The following is a 22,042-nucleotide window of genomic DNA, read 5'->3' on the forward strand; positions in this document are numbered from 1 at the left end:
TTTCCACTATTAAGAATGTGGATTATTAGACCATGCAGTACGAAATTATTATCAATTGTTCTCATACCATTTCTGAACCCCGCTTGTGCCCCAATATAAACTGAATAATTTTCGGCCCATCCCGCAAGTCTGTTATTTAGAATTCTAGTAAATAATTTCCCAATGGTGCTAAGTAAAGTAATTCCACGATAATTTCCCACATCATGTACACCACCCTTCTTATGTAATGGTATAATATCTCCTAAAGACCAGAGTTCAAGAAAGTATCCTTTATCAAAAATAATATTAAATAAAGTATGTAAAATAAAGTCGGAGAGCCATGAATTAAGAATTCATTCAAAATCGTATCTGGTCCTGCACTTTTACCGTTACCCAGCTGATTTATAGCATACATAAGTTCCTCTAACGTAATCACAGTAGCAAGTTCACCGAACACAGCCTCTGTTTCGTCTCAAACCAAACGGTGAAATCTAAAAGCAATATCGTCATCAACCCTGTAAAAAGTATCATCTGGATGTCTCGAAGGCTAGAAGGCGTTTTCTTTGTCCATGAAAATAACTTGTGGTGGTTCTAAATGTACTGTAAAGAGGGCTGTGCGTTTATGCTGACGTAAATACTGTACCAACACACACACACACACACACTGACTACCCTACCACATTACACCAATATCTTGTACTAATACACGTAACCGACTGTACCAATACACACATACATGCACACCGTACACTACAATACACATAACACCAATACATTCTACTAATACATATGTACATGAAACCAATGTCATATACTCTACCATTGCGCACACACATTACACCGACACATAGTACTAATAATTTATGTACATGTAACCAATGCCATACTGTACCAATGCACACTGCATTGCACCAATATATCTTGTTACCCATATAACCCTACACGATACACTAGTCTTGTTCCCACTTGAATCAATTCAAACAGAATAGATTCAGTTAGGTTGATTCACAACCTGTTTCTGTCCCCCACAAGAAAAATGAGCACTAGATTTGTATCAATTAACTTTTGTGTCAGTTTCGACCTGCTTTCCTTTGTATTGGTTTTCATTACGAGTTTGCAGTTCAAACTGATGCAACTAAATCGGTTCAAATCACTTTTAGCTGTGAGGCCAGGGACAGGAGAACCAACTCTGATTCAAATTTGAACTGTTTCAAATTTTCATGTGGGGGAAAGGGCTGCTATACCCATACATCATACAAATACAAAATGCAGCCATTGGTTACACAATAACAAGTTGACACAACAAAGAGATATACTCATTCATTTAGCATTTTATTTCCTATCAGCCATGCATAAACCAGGGGAGCCTTCTCAATTTCACAGCTTGATAGAATTACATCTTTCATAACACAAAACTTCATATTTCTATTTTGACACATAATATTGATATTGATAGCTCATTTTTTCTCTCATGGTCAATGAACACTGTTAGTATGCATCATGTTTTCTCTTTTATTACTTTCAGCTTTTTGAAGTTATTTCTTGCAACAATAACAATTTTGAGAAGGCAAACACACATGTATCTTAACTGCAGATAGCCGTTATCACTACATCTAAAATGCTACATAAATCACATTGATTTATTTTGTGCCTGTATCTGGTTTTCTTCTTTCAAAAGCAATGTGTACTTCACATACATGTACTCCAGAGCTTGATATATTAATATGAATGTGAACTACAATCTTTTCAAATACATGACTTTTTTTTCAGTAAAATCAAAGCTCTAAGTTAGATACATGTCTTTGTCAACAGCTTATCACAAGAACTTGTCTTTAGTAGTACAAATGTATCATGAAATTCACCTTGCTAGAGAAAGAAAATAAGAAACACAGCTTAGCGTTCATACTGGACCACGACAGCCTCGTAGGCATCCAACAGCAGACTATTGAAGTCAATGACCTCCCCTGCTTTATATGTTGTGTGGGTAGCAAACACAACTTTGCATCTGGTGGGCAACTCTTTCTCCAGACTACTGAAAGGACGTAGATTTGGACGACTGTCAAAGTTGATGGCCACGAAATATCCTGGCCAGCGGTCAAAGACACGGACAAAGGAATAGATGGTATCGCTGACCAACATTTCTCTCATGGTACCTCCAATCAGGGATGGCTGTGCTCTCACTAGGGAGATCAACTCCTTGAATTTGGACAGGCTTGACGTGGTGTCATTTACTTGACTCTGAAGAAGTAAAGGTATATTTGAACACCATGGTTACTTCACTTTGGAAATGAACAGCAAAAATAATTGTGTTCAGTTTTGGTGATCAATGAGCAACATTCAACCTAGCCTAAAGTCAAGTCAAGTAGTGATTCTGGCTATGGTTCTCTTCTCATCACGTCAGACATCATCCTAGCATTTTTTTTCCTCACTTTAATGAAGCACTGGCCAGAAAACTGGTGGTTATTTGGTTTTTAAATTTACCCCAGTCAATAGCATCAGCATGTGATCAGAATGAGAAAGATGAGCAGTACCACGTGAACATGATTACTATATCATGAACATCGCTGTACAAAGTCGCAATCTAATTTTAGGTTTGAATACACAACCATTAAGAGTTGCGCTAGGCATGATGGGAAGAAACAATAGCCACAATCTCTACACTACTTCAGAGTAGAGGGTTCCACACTCTGGTTTATAGAAAACAATGTGCTAATTTATATAGGAATGTTCTTGTAGTCTAGATCCTATACCTATGTTCTCTATGATCACTACCCTCTCCACGTAGTCAAACTGACAAATTTAACCGAAAATTCAACAAAACTGCCTCCAGGGGAAAGGCTGGACACTGCATGCCAGTAGCAATCCATCACATGCTGACAGACAGTTGTAATTGGTTACTTCATTGCGACAATTGCTCATTAATCTTCAAGTAGTAAAGCTGTGTGTGATTAAATCACATGGGACGTGATGTCATCAGGTTTATATACCAACTAACCAATACCCTTAAACTATTGGTGGTGGGGGCGAGCACGGATTCTTGTGCTAGAGTAACCAGTTTGACTATATGGTGAAGGTGATCATAACACATATACAAAACTATGTCCTTAAGTTATCTAAATTTAACCCCCCCCCCCCCCCCTTAAAGGGAGAAATCTGTCATTGGTACGAAAGTCCACTTACGTCAACATTGTTTGACACGTAGTTATCATTCACATTGGTCCATGATTCAGAACCATTGGTGAAGCCTGCCAGATCACCAGAGGTCCACTGCATTGGTGACACAAACCTATCACGAGTCAGGTTATAATAAACAACCTACGTAAAAAAAAGCAAAACCGGAATTTGTCAAAAACAAAACAAGTCGTACTATGGGCACCCATGACCATGTGCATCTTACCTATGCATGAGAAGCCAAAATATAACCAAGAAAATACACAAAATCTGCCCTTATCACATACAAGATACTTGGCTGTTTGCAAGAAGTGAGGTGATAGTGTAAGGAATAGAACAGATTCTTCAGACCACAGGCTTTCTGAGATCATACTACTGACGACAGGCAGTACATATAAAATAATTCATTTCAAAACAAGTTGACTGAGGGTTTAGACAAGTATGCAGCAGCGACCAGCTGATCAAAACTTCAGAAACTGTCACGTGAAATTTTGAGGAATGAACTTTGAAAAGAAATTTAATATATTATAGCCATCTAATTTTTGCACACGTTGTACTCAAGTTCAGATTTAGTCATTACAAGTTGCATTTTTGATAAATGACAATGCACGTTCTCAAAACTTTCTTTGGTTTGGTACAGCATATTCTTATGACAAGCACACATCAAGAAGTCGTTTGAAGGTGTACTTATGATCAAAACATATTTTATTTCAAGTCATAGAGTAATCTCAAAGACGGCCCATGGGATTCCAAATCTGCTGGATGGGAAAATGCGGTGGTTCTGGACAAAACTGAGTTGAGAAACAAAGAATGCACAAACAAATTCTAACAAAACAACATTCATGTAATTACAAACGGCTACAGGGAACAAGTACATTACATATATTATTACATTATATTGCCATTAGAAGATTATTTACAAGATGAACCTTAAACCTGTTATCACTTTTTAATTTATGATTGTGGATGCATGGTAAGATATAAATGAGGATTTGGTGCAGATGCGGAGTGTTTGTTGATAGGTTTAACGTTAGCTCAGACATGATGGAGGTTGAGAGTGGATTCCTGGTGTCAATGTCGATGTGCTTACCATAGGCGACTCAGAAGGCTTGTACAAAATGGCATCAATCTGAGTACTAGTTTCAAGTTCTGGGGCAATGCTTGTATTATTCTCAGAGACAGTAGTAGAGTTAGATGTCTGATCGGAAACATCCCGCTGAGAGAGAAATGCAGTGTTATATTGAAGCATCAATGATTTTTAACTATGATGTACCTTCACCCATGAATCACAATCACTTGATAGTCATTTTTCTTGCATTTTTTTTTTATAATGAAAAAATAGATTTTATTTAATAAGAATTGTTATAATAGAAGGGATCAAGATCGACAGATCAGGATCAGTAATCCGAGTAATAAATTAATTTTCGAAGAAATAGCTAATCTGAACATGCAATTATGTGTTCCTTGTAAATGATTACTGGTTTGATGATATGGAAGTAAAAGCAATAGAAAAGTAGAAATGGTATGTGTGGATATACTGGTACCATTCTTTCTTTTTGCACTAAACGAATGACGCGCTGTGAATGGGACAAAAGCTGGGTCAATGTGCCAGGGAAGGAACCTTGATGTATTGGCCTTTTGCTATATATTGTACTCTTTATTCTGGTACTTTGTCGTTCAATGTGCGGTAATATTTGAAGGGAAATTGAGGCAGTCTAGTCTCTGAGGATGCACCGAGCCGAGAGTGGATTTTGTTTGTCAACACATGTGGATGTGTTGCAATTTGTGAACTAGAATGCTATAAAGAAATAAACAAATGAAAAATAAATAATCAAATAATTATATAGTAATTGAAACAAAGAGGACACTTCAGAAATAGATGTCATAATAAGGTTTTGTCCACTCAAACAACTAACAATTGAAGAGGATACAAACACAATATCATATATACAAAGACTAGGGGACACTAAAGTAGGCAATATTCTTCATTTTCACACCAATCATGTACACTAATCCTAAATTGACCTGAAGCATTGACGCTAACTTTCAGTTCTACGATACCTCCGTTAAAAGTCCATCATGGTATGTCAGTGTACAAAAAGGGACTTTTCTCAGTATGCAGAAAAATGCATCACTGAGATAACAGGTATGTTTCAACTTGGCAACGCAATTAAATATGTGGACATATAACTTTCATCAATATAGGTTCATAGGGGAGGACTAACTTGCTGAATTTTTTAAAAACATTTCTGTACTGCTGTTTCAGATGTGAATTATTAAATCAAAGGCTGTAAATGAAAATAACAAATCAGTCAAACAGAAACAGAAAATAAGTGGTATACAAAAATATCATTTTCATAGAATACATTATCAAACAAAATGTGTATCCTTGTTTTGCATCAGTAAACCTAGTTGTGTCGACAGCTTCTGTCTCCAAATCCGCTGATATCTCCTTTAAAGTGATATCAGTTACTTCTCTCTCATTCTCCTGCTATTAGCTACCCGGCCACCCTCCCTCAATCATGAACATCACCAACCCAAAACTTACGGTGTTAACGCTGACACTAGGATCCAAGGACTTGGATGAATCAATGTCCAGATCTTCAATACCTATCTCATCACCATAATAGGCAGTGGCAGAGCCAGGTAATGTCAACATTAAGGTATTCATAGCTTTCAGCATGTGACTGCCACATCGTGTAGCAACACGGGTATGATCAGAATCTCCCAGCTGTAATACAAATCAACCAATGCAAACATCAAAATTTTGTTCCGAATATGGATTTTATGACTGTTCTATCTACAACACATACTAACATATATAAACATATAGCTTTTTAGTGATGTATGTGGACCAGTGTGTCCTCTAATGATAGCCAAATTTTGTTGTGAGTCAAAATGATCAAAATTGGCATTTCTTGAGTCACCACAGAGTAAGAGATAGGGGAGCACCAAATTTTGGTGCGGCACTAGAAATTGTGTGCGTCACAGTGGCGCATCAAAATGGCTTAGAGGACACGCTGATGTGTACTCTTTTTGGCGAGACAAAAAAATAAATAAACACTTACAGCCCAGTTGGAAATTTTGCCACTTGATTTGGCATTCAACCATGGTTTGACTAAGGAACTAATTTTATGACCACCAGTTTTAGGAAATCCTGTGCACAAGTCCATTAGTTGGAAGTTGAATGCATAATCAGCCTCTTTCTTCTTGCTTCCGTAGTATTCCATCTGAGATTCAATACTGGACGATGGAGCTCCGGCTACAAGCACCCTGCAACAAAACCAGCGTATGCAATTATTGAAAGAAAGTGGCAATTCCATTACATATATAGACCTGAGTAAGTGGAAAGGCTCAGAACTCGAAATCAGCTGTACTCCAAAGGTAGAACACTACTAAATATCATATTAGCCACCTAAATTAGCAGGAGTCTGGAACAAGACAAATAAACATTGTATCTAGACTACCAAATTAGCAGTAGTCCAAGGAAAATGTACTACTAAGCATTGTATCTTGCTTCCAAATTAGCAGTAGTCCGAGACAGTCTACTTATAGCATGTTAGTTTGATAAAAATCAACAGAAACCTGGAGCTGAAACAGTTCACTTGTATTGGCTAAATCTGACTATCAAGATTATGCGATAAATTCGAGCCTTGAGGTCAGTCCCATATCACTTGAAAATCTAGATATCAGAATCAATCATGCCCGAGATCAGTCATTTATTAGTTGAAAATGTTACATCGACATACATTCGAATCATTCAAGCCCCGAGATCTGCCATTGATTAGGTGAAAATGTTACATCTACGGACATCATCACTTACTTATAATCATCAGTATCTGGTCCACTGTAGGAATTCATAAGTGATCTCCATGTAGCCAACAGGTCATGGGTTTCTGGTTGGTCTCTAGTGTTGTTGTGCAGCAACTTCTCATAAGGTGTCTAAAAGCAAGACACAAAAATACTTAAATTAGCAGTTATGTATTTACTAAATAACTCCATGCAGAATGACGGATACAGCAAAGAAAATCTCAATGGATTAAAACATTTACATTTGAACAGTACATTTTCCCAAATTCCTACTAATATAATAAACATGCAGTCATCTTGTTAAAATAAACTGTTCCTGAGTTAAGTTTTGACCTTTTCCTACAATTCTCGGTACCTGAAAAAGAATATTAAAACCTAGAGTACATCATAAAAATAACATTCAATTTCTTGATCGACACCATAACTTCCACTCCACACACTTCACATGCAATACTATATAGGCATGGCACAAAAATAAGTCAACCTTCTTGTTCTATTTTGATCCTCTAGCAGGAGGTAAAATGCTATTACAGGTACCGTGAATTGGAAACACTTTTTGCTTACCTTGGTGTCGTTGACATGACTCTTGAAGTATATGTTATCTTGTTCATCATAGGTCAGAATGGCATTTTCCATCAACTGGTTGGCATATGGCAGATAGAAACCATCAACACCAAGCTCCAGCCAGAATTTCATGGCATCCTACAATTTCAATTAGATTACATTATCAATTCTATGTTCGGTAAAATGATACTGAAGCTATTAATAACACAAATGCAATCACCTTTATTTGTAGTATGCACATTAGGAAAAAAAATCACAAATTTTCTCTATTACATTGGTCAAGAAAAGTCAACCCATTTGCAGGTAAAATCAAGAGAACAAGTCAGGGGTCTCTGTACAAAGTAGAGGTCAAAATGCCATCAAAATTATTCCATTTTACACTTGAACATGGCCACTGAACACAGTGGCAAATATACAAGATTGTTGGTTTCCTTGAAAAACAAGATGGTGAACCCCAAAAATTACTTTTTATTATTTGCAAAGTATCATGAACAAGTTTTCAAATAGCAAAGATTTTAAAAAACTTAACACTTTCACTAAGTTTCAGGATACTTGGTCCCCTGATCCCTAATACTTACAGCAATTTCTCTAGTGACATTTTCACTACGGAAGTTGAGATCGGGTTCGTTCTTGCCAAAAGTATGCAGGTACCACTGGTTACGTACATCAGAGAATGTCCAAGCTGACCCTCCATAGCGACTCAACTATAAACAAAAGACAGTGCAAATAACTTTGTAAATAAATACCAATGTAACAAAAGAAAATATATATACCACACAACATCTAGATCAATGTCTTTACATTAAAAGGACTGTAACCAGACTGTCCAGTGTTGTTTCTTGATGTTACGTTCTTTTATATATCCTATATAATATTTTGATCAAGAAGTAAGAACACACTATTCACATACTACTATGTAACAGATATCAACTATCAGTACACCCCTTTTCTTTTTTAGTAAAATCTCATGAAAGACAAGGTATTGCAATGAGCGTAATGTAGAGAAATTCTAATGAGATAAATTTGCTAATTAATGGCTCTAATACTAGAGTACCAATACACTGATGAATTTCAAACATTTTGTCTAGGAAATCTATGTTCAACAAATCCATAGGGACTATCATGTTTTTATGCTAGCGTAACTTATTTTTCAAAGAGCAAATCAGTACAGTTTGCAGTAGATTTCTAATTTGGGTATAATTAGAATTACTTCAACAAAATACATTAATGTGTTGTAAACATAGAATTTATATGTGAACAATTGGTGACACAACCATTTGAACTACAGTATGCAAATCATTGCTACCTAGACAACCTCCATGTGTGATCCTGACCTAGTTGAAACAAACTCCCATGACTGGAAACCGAGGTCAGGTCCTCTATTCATTGTGTATAGAATTACCGCTGTCATGGGTCTGGTGTCAATGAGACAGGGTTGCCCTGTGACCTCAAAGTATGTGACATGAATACTGGCCATTCTTAATACAACTGTGTCCTCTACTGCTTAACAAAACTGTAGTGCATTCATTCATTTCAGATCATAACTAAATTCTTCTCCATATATCTACATTCATGCCTAGGTTGATGTTTACAAAATGGTCACACGAATTACCACATACTGAAATCCATCAGCTTAATTTTTGCCTTCAGTGATTTTCATATGACTTACCCAGTTACTTGGTGGCTTGCCAGGTTTATCAGTAGGACTGTCTGCCCAGACATAGTAGTCACTGTATGGATTATTCTTGCTACTCATACTCATTTCAAACCAATCATGTTGGTCACTGGAATGATTGGGGATGAATTCCAATACCAATCGCATACCTATCAATTAAGATACAGAAAGACTCCCACATGTCAGTGTTGTATTCAACTTTGTATTGTCATGAAGCTCATTTCATTTCCCTTAATTTTTTAAACCGTACATAAAATTGAGGTATAGCTCATCATTGGCAGTTGTTAACCGACGTTCCAATGGATGGGTTATTCTTTTTCATATGATTAATTATTGGTCAGGTTAGCTCTCTATTACACATCGCCAACAAAATATTCCTAATCATTTTCTATTTAAATCATATTTTATAAGAAATTATATTGATAATATATGTATGCTATAGCTTGTAATTCTCAGTACCTGAAATAGAATATTACTACCTAGGCACATCAAAAAAATAATGAATTCGATTTCTTGGTTGACACCATTACTTCCGCTCCACATGCATTACTATATGCATGGGTGAGAATAAGTTGACCTTCTTGTTCTATTTTCACCCTCTAGCATGAGGTAAAATGCTATCATGGGTACTGAGAATTGCCTACAATAATATCTACAGTACAGTTACAACTGCCAGACCTCATTTTCTACATAGTTTGAGTCCAAAGACTAAATCTGACATGAACTGAAAATGACAGTCCTTTATACAAATTCTATCCTTGGACTTTGAACTTTACAGCATTTCATCAAACATAAATGACCTTAGACATAACTCATGAAACCAATGACTGACCTTCACTGTGGATCTTAGCCAGCAGAGACTTGAAGTCCTCCAGAGTACCATAGTCTTCATGTACATCGGTATAGTTGGTCACATCACGGCCCATGTCTTCCATTGGAGAGGGGTAAATGGCACCAAGCCACAAAGTTTCAATACCCAGATCTTGTAGATATGGCACTTTGTATTCAATACCTGTAATTTTTTGAAGAGCAAGCATGAAGTACTGTTAATATACATTTTTAATAAAAGGGGAGTCACATGTCAAGGCTTGGCAGCAAGTACTATAATCATAAGTTTTTATATACATTGTTCTTTCACATTTCAGTATACTCATTTCTCCATTATGGAATATTTGCTATATGTGTACAGTTCATAGACACATTCTAGATAGATACAATATTTATTGCATCCGTTAAAAAATTATTAATACATTTTTTCATTGAATTTTCTGCAATGTGTTTGGTGCTAAAAAAAATAGTAAATATATAAAGTACAGTAATAAATTTAGTTAACAAAATAACAAAATAAGGTTTATGCGAAAGTTTAAACTTTAGGTTAGATAAATGTAATATATATCGTTTAACTCTTCAGAATGTCTTTCCTTTTGATAAGTGCTGATTTTATGAAAGTTGTCAGTGCCATAAATATGTGTATTTGATCAGAGTTAAAAAGAATAATAAATTTTGTTTCATTGTCTACTTCTTTGAAATATTATAAAGTACTTTTTTCTATAGATATCATGTACAGCAAAAACATTTTGTCTATTTTTAATAAAAACCTATGTATCTACAGAATGTAACATTAGTTTCAAAATTTGAATATGAATATCTTCAATAAATTTTCACATGAATAATATACTTTTATTCAGAAATAGCAATTAATAAACTATGCAAGATATGGCATGCAACTACTATTGTCTATTTAGCATTTCAATGTTTTGAGATAAAATACATATGCAAATTAGATTGCATCACCCAAATCACATGCAAATAGTGAAGTATTCTATTATCTATCAACATATTGTCAGAAATAGGCGGGCTCATCAATAATCCGCCATTTTGTGTGAAATATTCCGCCATATTCAATGTACTCCACTTTAGCCTAGGCTGATGCAATCAAATATGTGTATGTAAAATAAAGAACAGATTAAAGAAGACGACAATTCTACAATTTTATAGTTAATTTTCAGAAAAATAACAACCTACATTAATATTTCTGAATTTTAATTTTGTCCGATCCGGTAACATTATTATTACAGATGTTTTATCCAGTGAGTTACAACGTCATTACACACGTTGGCCTTTGGCTTTGCCACCATGACCTTGGTTCACATATTTCAACAATTAGTAATAGTACACCGCAAATATTTACACCGCGTACATGGTGACCAATTCAAATTTTAAAAAAAAATTCTACCTTTGAGGTCGCCATGTCCATCTCCATCACTGTCCTTGAAAGATCTTGGGTAGACTTGATACGATACACCAGTTTGGTACCACGCTTTGTTTGTAGGGCATTTGGGGGCAGTAGCGACCAAAATGATAACAGCTACCAACATCGCCACGAACGCCAACCAAAAAACCACCAAGAGGATGATACGAACAGCTTTCCACATCGGCGTGTTACATTGTTCCATTAGCTGTTCTTTGTCGAGACCTGCATGTTTCACGGTGGATAGTTTTACATGGACTGCGCCAGGATCGGCCGCGCCATCTTTAGAGTAAACTGCATCAGCCTTCTCGTCCAAGAGTTTGTCTTTAGCTTCTTCTTCGGTTTTAGGTTCGCCTTCGTGATTCACAACTGGCTTTTCTTCGTCCATATGCCCCTTTTCGGCGTCGTTTTCAGACATGATTGTGGTTTTCTATGTAAAATTGTAGATCTCGTAAAAAGACTTCGCACTTTCACTGTTGTCCTGTCTTGTTCTGCCCGACGGTCTAATGTTCAATGCGCAAACTCCGCTCATAAGCTTGTCCTATTGGCGCTGAATAAATCATGCAAAATACACATTGTTGTATTGTATGTCATTGACAATAATAAATGTACAAATATTATTGATATTCAAATATATTGGCATCGCCCCGCCCATGAGGTCAAAAAAACCATGGTAGTATCAGTCACGCTCTTCGTGATCTTTTGAACAATATGCCATTGATTGCATACCGTACACCACACTTTTGGAAACAAAGGTAAAGCATGTATAGACTACACGTAAAAATAAAGATTCACAAGCTTTAAAAGTATTAAAAGTTGACTGAAAATTACACTCGATCCACCCAGACTTTGAACGACCAACTTCATGTGAATATTGCGCAAGTCCATGAACTCATCAATACACTCCCATGTAAAATTAGATATGTTGATAAGAAATGTTCATGAGTTGATACAAATGTTCTTATGAAATGTTCCTATGTTGATACAAATGTTCCTACCAGAAATGTTCATGTATTGATACAAATGTTTCTAAGAATATTTCTCAAAGGGTTGCCGACTGTCTGTATTCTTTCGGTAGACATTCTGTCGACAATATTTATTCAACATCGCAAACTACAAAGGCATGCGAACAGTGCAATTCTGTCACATGCTTGAAGCTTGCTGAAGTTATACCAAAGTTGATCTTGATAGTGCCACGCATTTATTTCCCCCTCTGTTTGTCGTGTCAATGGCGTCCGAGTTTGTTTTCAACATACATTTCAGGTACTATGGGGCACCACGGATCGTCCCAGTATATATTAGTGAGCATGATTTTATGAGCATATCTTACGAACAATTCGTAAATCTCGTCGTTCAAGATGTAGATTTTCTTCGTCGTATGAACGCCCCAAGATTGCAAGTTGAGGATGATGACGAGCAACTGATTGATATACCGCAAAATCATCGCTTCAGACAACTACTGAGCCAAAATTTAAAATGCCGTGGCGGCGTTCTGAAGGGGAAAATTATTGTACAGGATGGTACATCACCGTCAGTTTCTGGCAAGTATGCTGATGTTGAGCTTACTAATACAAGTAAGAAACGTCGCCTCGAGTATGATGACGATTCTGCGGTTTCCAAAATAAAAGCATCGGAAGGGCCTACGCTAGAGAAACGGAAAGATGAAATCATCAACAAACGGGACAGTTTATTGGCTGAAAAAATGGCATTTGAGCGAGACTACGATGATTTAAAATCAACACCTCCGCCACTTCCCGTGCTCGCACTACCAGGACTGAGAGTTATTGAGTCTGCCACTTGTAAGAACTGTCATCATAAAGGACATCGAGAAAGTGGGAACAAAAACAAAGCCGCTTGTGTTTACGAAACTTGCCCTGGCTTCATGTATTGTGGCAAACTTGAAAAACACAGAGAGCATTCTGAACTTATTAAACAGGTCTGTGCGATATTTACCTTTTCCGTTATTTATGGGATGTTTGTTTTCTCTATCCGAAAACCTCAGATTTTCCGTGCGAAAAATGATAAATCTTCTAGATTTTTGTTTATACATTTATCGAGATGTCGATAGAATTCTATAACCCGTATTTGTTAGAATGATTATTGTATTATATAATCAAAAATAATTCCATGTCTACGCAGTCTGCTTACAGTAATTACTTGGTTTGATAATCTTTTGAAAATAAATCAATCTTTATGTCATAACATTTCTGGGTTTTTTAAAAGTAGATATGGTTTCACGGGTTTGTTTACCTTTTCAATTTAAATTGGTCTGTAAATTGGTAGTAAATTGATAGTTACATATAACACTATTTTAGCTATGAATTAAAAATCATTTAATCCTACAGCAACCATTCAAAGGCTATACACTAACAAGCAATTAATATATTTTAATTACATGGTTGTAAAATTAATATGGTGTTCTTGTTTTGTTTTTTTCTTCCAGAAAGAGAAGGAGATAAAAACAGTAAAAGACAAATTAAAAGAAACTGAATCAGAACTTAATAGTTTGAAAATTTTCTTAGAGAAAAACCACACACAGTTTGCAACAGTGCTGAAACCAAGGCTGCAAAAATTATATCCTGAAAAATACTTGGGGCCTCAAGGACGTTCAAAGTTACTCAGAGACATTCGATTGTTGAAAGTTGGTTTGGATGGTAAACTCCCATCACCAAGCATGAATGATGCTGTTGAATTCCCAAGGATAATACAAAGGGCTAAAGATTCAATTAGTGATCATAACATAAACATTGAGGATGATGACACAGATGCCACGCGTATAATAGAGAAATCATCCATCACATCACCTCGGAAGAATGAGGCTTCAAGAACGAGTTCTGCACCAATTCAAAGTACTTTTCCTTCCCATTCTCCACATCCATGGTTTCCATATATGCCATTTCCCTATCCCTGGGCACCACCTCCTCAACTACCAGGTTACATGACAAGTCACGAGGAGACAAGAGTACCAAGAGTTACATCAACATTAACACATTCACATATGGTGTCTTCAAGCAAAGGAAAATGTACATCTTACCAACCAAGTGAACCAACCAGGATGACCAATAGACAATCTCATGTTAGTATTCCTTCCACTTCCACTAGTGTGCAGGCTGACCAAGTATCTGGTGTGACTGTGACACCCCCTGCTATGTACACACATCAGGAACCTTCCCTAATGTCTATACCAACAAGCATGTGCCAGTCCTTGGGTATGCATTATGATCCTCAACCTTATATGACTGTTGCACCCACTGCTACTTACCAACCAGGGAAATCAGCTAGGGTCGTGCCAACAGGAACAAGAATTTCTCAATCTTCCAGTATCATGCCACATGACCCACAACCTGCTATGACTGTTACACCCCCTACTTATTACCAACCAAGTGTTCCAGGTAGGGTTTCCAGTATATCTCAAGGAACTGGCATTACTGTGGCCCCCTCCTCGTGTTTTACTGAGGGTAATCCAGAACAAGTAATGGCTGTTACACCTTCTTCTACTTACCAAATGGAATCTGCCAGGATCTCCAACATTGCACCACCAATAACATGTATTTCACCCACCTCAATCGATATGCAGGATGACCCTTATTATCCCATGAGTGTTACATCTGCTACTTACCAACCTGATCAATCAGCTGGAATATCTACACCAACAGTAACAAGTATAAATTCATCCTCCAGTATCATGCCATTTAACCCACAACCTTATATGACTGTTGCACCCCTTGCTACTTACCAACCAAGTGTTCAAGGCAGGATCTCCAATACATCAATGGGAACTGACATGATTGTCACTTGTCCTTCCAGTGTTGTCAAAGGTAATCCTGAATCAGTCATGACTGTAGCACCCCCTGCTACTTACCAACCAAGTGTTCAAGGCAGGATCTCCAATACATCAACAGAAACTGGCATTACAGTCACTTGTCCCTCCTCTGGTGTTATCGAAGGTAATCTAGAACCAGTTATGACTGTAGCACCCCCTGCTACTTACCAACCAAGTGTTCAAGGCAGGATCTCCAATACATCAATGGGAACTGACATTGTCACATGTCCTTCTTCCGGTGTTGGCGAAGGTAATCCTGAACCAGTCATGACTGTTACACCCCCTGCTACTTACCAAGGAAGTGTTCAAGGCAGGATCTCCAATACATCAATGGGAACTGGCATTACAATCCCTTGTCCCTCCTCTGGTGTTATCGAAGGTAATCTAGAACCAGCCATGACTGTTTCACCCCCCACTACTTGCCAACCTACATGTATACAGCAAAGCCAGATTTCTAATACATCACATGGAACTGGTAATACTAGTGTGTCTAGTATCGTACAAGGTAATACAGTATCTACTGTAACACACCCATCCCATGGTTTTTATCAACCAAGTGTACCTGTAACAATCTCTAATTTAACCCAAGGAACTGGTGTTCCTCCCTCTGCTGGTATTACACAGGATATTAATCCAGGATCAGCTGGAACTGATGCACCCCCTGTTGATATCGATGGTGCAACATCAGTGCAGCACAGTTTGTCTGAGCAGACTGCAAAATCTGCACATATGACATTATTTGATCTAGCTGATATTGCACAAAAAGCAGGCAAATTGTGAATTTTATAATGACAATAAAAACATACTTGTGTGAAGAAACAAAATTATCACTAAATGAAAAACTTGTAAACATAGACCTGTGACTGAACAAAGTATAAGATTTTATTCTATGAAAAACAATTGGAAAATCAGACTTTGAAAAGATAGGAGTAAAATGATTCCACTTCAATCACTTTATTTGTACATTGAAATTAGTTTGACATGTATTATTATATTTTGTTGTAACCATGTTGTATTGTGGCCAGTTTACTTTAACAAGGACAATTTGAAATATCAGAATGATAAAAGCTATCAGCAATTTTGATGACATGTTATATGTTACATTGTAAGTTTATTAAAACAAGGTAATTTGGTTTTGTTATCATGGGGGCAGGGTTTACTAGAACATGGTTTGATATATATTTCAGGTGAGGTATAAACATTTGAGCATATGGGCTCAGTAGAAAATGCTGGCAAGATCTTATTTTCCTCACCATTTAGCAAGATAGTTTGTCACTGAGACTTGGGGACATGAAGTATACAGTTTATGACATTGCAGAAGAAGCTTAGGGAAGTTTGACCTAGATTTTCAGGTTGGGCAGAAATTTGGATAACGTGAGGGTGGAGATAGTTTGACCTAGATTATTAGGTGGGGATGTAAACTAAGGGAGAAATTCTGATAATAATAAGCAACAAGATATTTTGACCTAGATTATCAGTTGGGGATGTACATTTTGGGGAGAAATTTTGATAACGTTTTCGGGACAAGATAGTTTGACCTAGCTTTTGAGCAGGGGATGTAAAATAAGTGAAAATTTTTGATAATGATAAGGGGCAAGACAGTTTGGTCTACATTTTCAGGTGGGGATGTAAACTAAGGGAGATATGGGGATAAAATTATGGGACATAATTAGCTAGTGAGGCCTAGATGGGGATGTAAACTAGGGAAAAATTATGATATCAAGGGACAAGATAGTTTGACCTAGTTATAAGGTGGGGGATGTAAACTAAGGGAGAAATTTTGGTAACATTATGGGATAATTAGCTAGGGAGGTATAGATTTTCAGATGGGGATGTAAACTAAGGGAAAAATTTTGATAACATTTGAAAGTTAAAATAGTTGAACATTATCATCAGGTAGGGATGTAAACCAAGGGAGAAATTGATACCATTAAATGATTAAGGGACATGATAGTTTGGCCTTGATGTTCAGGTGGGGGATGTGTTTTATTACTGATTATTACTATTTCACATTGCAGTCAAGCATGTCACTTTCTAGTTTTAATGTGGTTGTGTTGGTTTTAGTTTTTTCCCCCAAGTGGAATTTCCTATAAAATGAAAACTACCACTTGCACTGAAGCTCCTGTTTTTTCTCCATCTTTGACACAATTATGACAAAGCTACCTCTTGGTACCTCTTATTAAAAAGTAAACAAACAGTTGAAAATGTATCTAGTGCATACAATATGTACTATGACATGATTTTGGAATATTTTATGCTGTTCTAAAAGTGTAGCTTTTACAGTTGTTGTTTAGTTATTGAGTTTACATGCAATATCATCTCTTCAAGATATTGGACTGTTACTGTATAATATCACTCGATATAACTTTCTACTTTAGAGGTCACACTGTAAACGTTGCAGTGAGTTGTCTAAAATGATGACCATGTGGTGCAGTAAAGTAGTAATTTCACCTGCAGTAGTACTTGTCAACAATTTCAAATGAATCAAATCATTTTGTTTAGAAGTTTTATAATATATGTTTTGCAATGATTGCAGTGAACACAGAAGTCAGTGTGGTTTACATTTTATCACAGTTGTTAATTTCCATTTTCCTGTTAATAATAGAGTTTTGAAAGTTGCTGTTCCCAAGGAAGTGTACCTGGGTTATACTTCCAAGTTGATCCACAATATATGCTATCATTGCATGTAATCACTGTGTTATTGAGTTTGAAGGTTGTTTTTTTATTTATGACTGACATAATAAAAAAGATACATGTATTCTCTGAAGTATAACATGCTTTATTGTATGAGTGACAAAGATGCATGAAAGGTGTACACAGCAATATGATTGTATGGTATGAATCTCATTCTAATAACATTTATCTGTGCATGCTAGGTGACAACTAAACATCTCAAATGTTTGATAATGTTCATAATGCTAAATCATGTTATTCTTTTGCTCACAAAACATCAAAAAGATCTGTTATGAAAATCTTGATGCCTTTTTTAAAACAAAAAATGCAATGAATCCATGGTATGGTTTAACAGTCTTCAAGAAGGCTAATATGCAAATTTCTATTAATGAAATTAAAATTCCTTCTGATTTTTACCAATAAAACAATGTTGTAACTTAGTAACACATAATCCAGACTATTGATGCACACAATAAGCTAGTTTGATATCGAATCTGTGCTTTCATAATTAATATAATTAGTCAAGTCTGTTGCTATTTCAACTGGCATCATGGAAACGTCAGCTGGTAACTAGGCAACGCGAGAACGTCATTTTAAACAACACTGCCCAATATATTAACGTGATGGTTTGAGTTGTTATAAAGCGTGTAATTTGTAAAGGTGCAGTGTCATCTTTCACAAGTAGCTATCACTACTGTCTTCGTCTTGTCAGCATTAAAAATAAAGTCGTGAAACGTCATTATATTTGTAGTCTGGATGCCAACTGTGGTTCAAATTACATCATGGGCACATGTGAGTGAAGGTATAAATCGTAACAATACTGTAAAGGAACTAAGACTTATATTTGAAGCTGGTTACACATAACCACATTCTCTTGCAAAATATCGGCAAGCACCTGGTGTAATTCTTGCGATGGCATTGGCAGTAGCAAGTTCGGTGAATCTGTATGTGAATTCTTGATTTTCTCGTAATTCGCCTTTTATGTAGTTGAAACAAGGCTCGCATGCGTTGAACTGGGGACTGTACGGCGGTTGGAAAATGAGCTGTACCCCTCTCTCGCCTAAGAGCCGTTCAAGGTTTGGTTCAACAAATCGTGCGTGGTGGAAGCCACAATTATCCATCACAACACAGTCACCAACAGCCAAACAAGGGTTTCCAATATCGTCCAAAACACCAACAGCCTCGTCAAAAAAGTTCAGTAGTTCCAGTCCGTTCGACGGCCCCACTATAATGTCGGAATGATCGACGCCCATCGCACTAACGAGGAGATTTATCGTGAAATTGGCGTTTGATGCATGACGTTGAATTTCCACAGCAGGCTGTCCAATTTCTGCATGTCCAAAGCGGCGATTTCCCGTAGTGCGAATCACCGATGACTCGTCAAACCAGTGAATTTGGTTCAAATTGTAATTGGATACAATTTCCATAAAATCCAGTGTACGTTGCTCGACGGCTGGTGTCATCGATTCTGCCGCAAGACTAGAAATCTTCTTTCTACTCATGTTTAGATATTTGGTAACCGCCTTGTGAATTGCTGACCTAGACGGCACGTTTTCGATTGTACATACGTTGTCGACGATTAGACTTCTTCTAATTTCATCAACGTAGATACTTGGTTGTCTTCTTTTATAGAATGCTATGTGCTCCAAGATGTTGTCAGTAACGGTTGTGCGTTCACGCAGTGGCGGTGTAGTCGTAGCAAGTTCACCGGTTGTCACATATCGATGACAAATGTTGTACACCGTTGCTTTAGACACTCCGATAGCTGACGCAATTTCACTGAATGAAAGTCCTTGTATGTGGCGATCCAAAATAATTTTTCGAACAGAAAATGGCGTTGGAAATCCTTGTTCCATCGTGTTTGTGGCCCACTTTAGCGCGCCAATCCAAAGTTCGTCGACGACTACTGAATCCGACGAATAACGAATTTGCGCGCTTTCTCGCAATAGCATGTTTCTTTGTATCCATAAACATGTTGCATATATATTGTTGACATGACGCGTCGGTACGGTATGGTACCGAAAGAACACAGACAGTCGGCAACCCTTTGAGAAGTATTCTTAGAAACATTTGTATCAATACATGAACATTTCTGGTAGGAACATTTGTATCAACACAGGAACATTTCATAAGAACATTTGTATCAACTCATGAACATTTCTTATCAACATATCTAATTTTACATAGGAGTGTATTGATGAGTTCATGGACTTGCGCAATATTCACATGAAGTTGGTCGTTCAAAGTCTGGGTGGATCGAGTGAAAGCTCAGAGAATTTCGCCAATTTAGGTCTATGTTCAAAAAGAAATTCAAGACGGGGCTGAGGATATTTAGGATTTTTTTTATCATGGGATGGTCATTTTTAACAGACTGGGGACGGTGTATTGAAGTTGAACACGGTTTTTCTCAAACTGAACGCCCCCCACCCCCTTCGATGACTGCGAAAACCAAAGCCAAACTGCCCCCCTCCCCCCACACACAACATTTTCCAAAATGACCCCACCCCGCCCCATGCATATTTTTGACATCTCTTTAGGCCTAATCACAAGGAAAAGGACAAATATTCAATTTTGTTCTCTCGATTTTCCGGGATTTCTAATATTATTTTCTGTATATTTCAAATAAAATTTTTAATACTGTTTCCTCTCACTGTTTTTCTTCTTCTATTTCCTACCTGATATCATTGTCTTATCTGAGTTTATCAGCTTTGCATTAATTAGTAGCTTGCTAATTCATGAATAAACGCAATGGTTATTTGCCTACATTTAATGCATTATGCCGTGAGTGTAAACATCAACTGATCCGACTATAAATGGAGGTAACACGTGTACTGCCATTAGTCGCCGACCAGTAGATGTTTACACTTACTGCGCTATGTGTTGATTGGGCAATTAGAACGTGAGTTTGTTCAATATGCTAATTAATGCAAAGTGGGAAAAGTCTGATAAGTAGAAAATAGTGGTGGGGGAGGGGAGGTGAGAGGAAACAATATTTAAAACTTTATTTGGAATGTAGAGAAATTAATATTAGAATTCTCTCGAATACTTAAAAAAGTCTAGGATCGGCAGTGAAAAGCTAGGTGGGGTCGGGTAACCAAACAATTATTTTTAGGCCCTATATGTAAAATATATAGTGTCTTTGATGTGCAATGCTATAATACTAATATTCAATTTAAATATCATAGCATAAATTATTTATTTAGAATCTATGCTGCACATACGATTCCTCAGGATATCTCAGTGCACAGCATAATCCCGTAGAATAATAATAATAATAATAATGTTTATTTTCGCCAGAAAAAAAAGACAATATCTCGTACAAAGAGCTCGACATTACAAATAAATTTACAGAGCTTAATGTTATGAATTATTCAGATTAGAAAACACACACACACACACACACACACACACACACACACACACACACACACACACACACACATGTAAGGTGAACATTTCTGGCGGGGATCACAAATAGTTCATTCGAACTAGTCTGAATGTGACCCTCAGACACAATGCGAAAAATACTTTTAAAGGTGAACGTCTGTGAAAGATGGTCGAACGGTATAAGAAGTATAACAGCTGTATATGCCGATGGGTAGATTAATTAACAGTAAATGATATCTACATAACATAACAGTGGAATAGCACTGAAAAGAGAAGTTTAGCTGGTAAGTAGCCAGTTCTTCAAGTGATACTTAAATTCATGGCGTTTATTGAGATTCTTGATAAAGTCTGGTATTGAGTTCCAGTGTTTGGTTGCAGCGTACTTGAAGCTATGATGGTTCAAAGAAAGATTAAATTTTGGAGTATAAAAATTGTCACTTGTTGCCTGTCGTGTTGAGTAACTATGAGGTAAAATGTCGAGGTAATTATCAACGCTGTGCGCAAAGCGACTACTCTTTAAATCAAAAATAAACATACAGGTACTAAATTTGCTCTGTTTATGAATATCTAAAATATTAAGTTTACGAAAAATAGGAGCAGTGTGAGCACGAAAGTCTGCGAAAGTAATAAGGCGAACTATTTGCTTCTGTAACTTCAAGATAGGATTTAACAAGCTCATATAGGTATTGCCCCAAAGAAGATTTTGTCA

At 36.8% G+C, this 22,042-nt stretch overlaps 2 protein-coding genes across 3 annotated transcripts; both read right to left on the bottom strand.

Annotated features, from left to right (window-relative positions):
* Positions 1-1,298: 1,298 nt before the first annotated feature.
* LOC144450722 (salivary alpha-glucosidase-like) lies at positions 1,299-11,940 on the bottom strand. Of its 2 annotated transcripts, XM_078141399.1 has the most exons (11): positions 11,436-11,940; positions 10,032-10,211; positions 9,194-9,348; positions 8,103-8,228; positions 7,525-7,662; positions 6,974-7,092; positions 6,219-6,423; positions 5,699-5,881; positions 4,241-4,366; positions 3,160-3,294; positions 1,299-2,217 (listed from the first exon to the last, which is right to left on the bottom strand). In XM_078141399.1, the coding sequence occupies exons 1-11, from the start codon at positions 11,866-11,868 to the stop codon at positions 1,873-1,875; spliced, it is 2,145 nt and encodes a 714-aa protein (XP_077997525.1). In that variant the 5' UTR covers positions 11,869-11,940; the 3' UTR covers positions 1,299-1,872. The 2 variants fall into 2 exon arrangements, with proteins under 2 accessions (XP_077997525.1, XP_077997535.1); XM_078141409.1 differs by lacking the exon at positions 4,241-4,366.
* A 6,860-nt stretch (positions 11,941-18,800) lies between these two features.
* LOC144453747 (paired box protein Pax-1-like) lies at positions 18,801-19,802 on the bottom strand. The gene has a single exon (XM_078145089.1). It carries the CDS (start codon positions 19,800-19,802, stop codon positions 18,801-18,803), a length of 1,002 nt encoding a protein of 333 aa, XP_078001215.1.
* Positions 19,803-22,042: the final 2,240 nt, after the last annotated feature.

The sequence above is a fragment of the Glandiceps talaboti genome, chromosome 2 (assembly GCF_964340395.1).
Source record: "Glandiceps talaboti chromosome 2, keGlaTala1.1, whole genome shotgun sequence".
NCBI lineage: Eukaryota > Metazoa > Hemichordata > Enteropneusta > Spengelidae > Glandiceps > Glandiceps talaboti.

Coding starts and splice junctions, on each gene's coding strand:
- LOC144450722 (XM_078141399.1), bottom strand. CDS start 11,868: ATGTCTGAAAACGACGCCGAAAAGGGGCATATGGACGAAGAAAAGCCA. Junction 5,882..6,218: donor GCAAAATTTCCAACTGGGCT/GTAAGTGTTTAT, acceptor TTTGTATTACAG/CTGGGAGATTCTGATCATAC. Junction 3,295..4,240: donor AGCCTTCTGAGTCGCCTATG/GTAAGCACATCG, acceptor TTTTTTACGTAG/GTTGTTTATTATAACCTGAC.
- LOC144453747 (XM_078145089.1), bottom strand. CDS start 19,802: ATGGAACAAGGATTTCCAACGCCATTTTCTGTTCGAAAAATTATTTTG.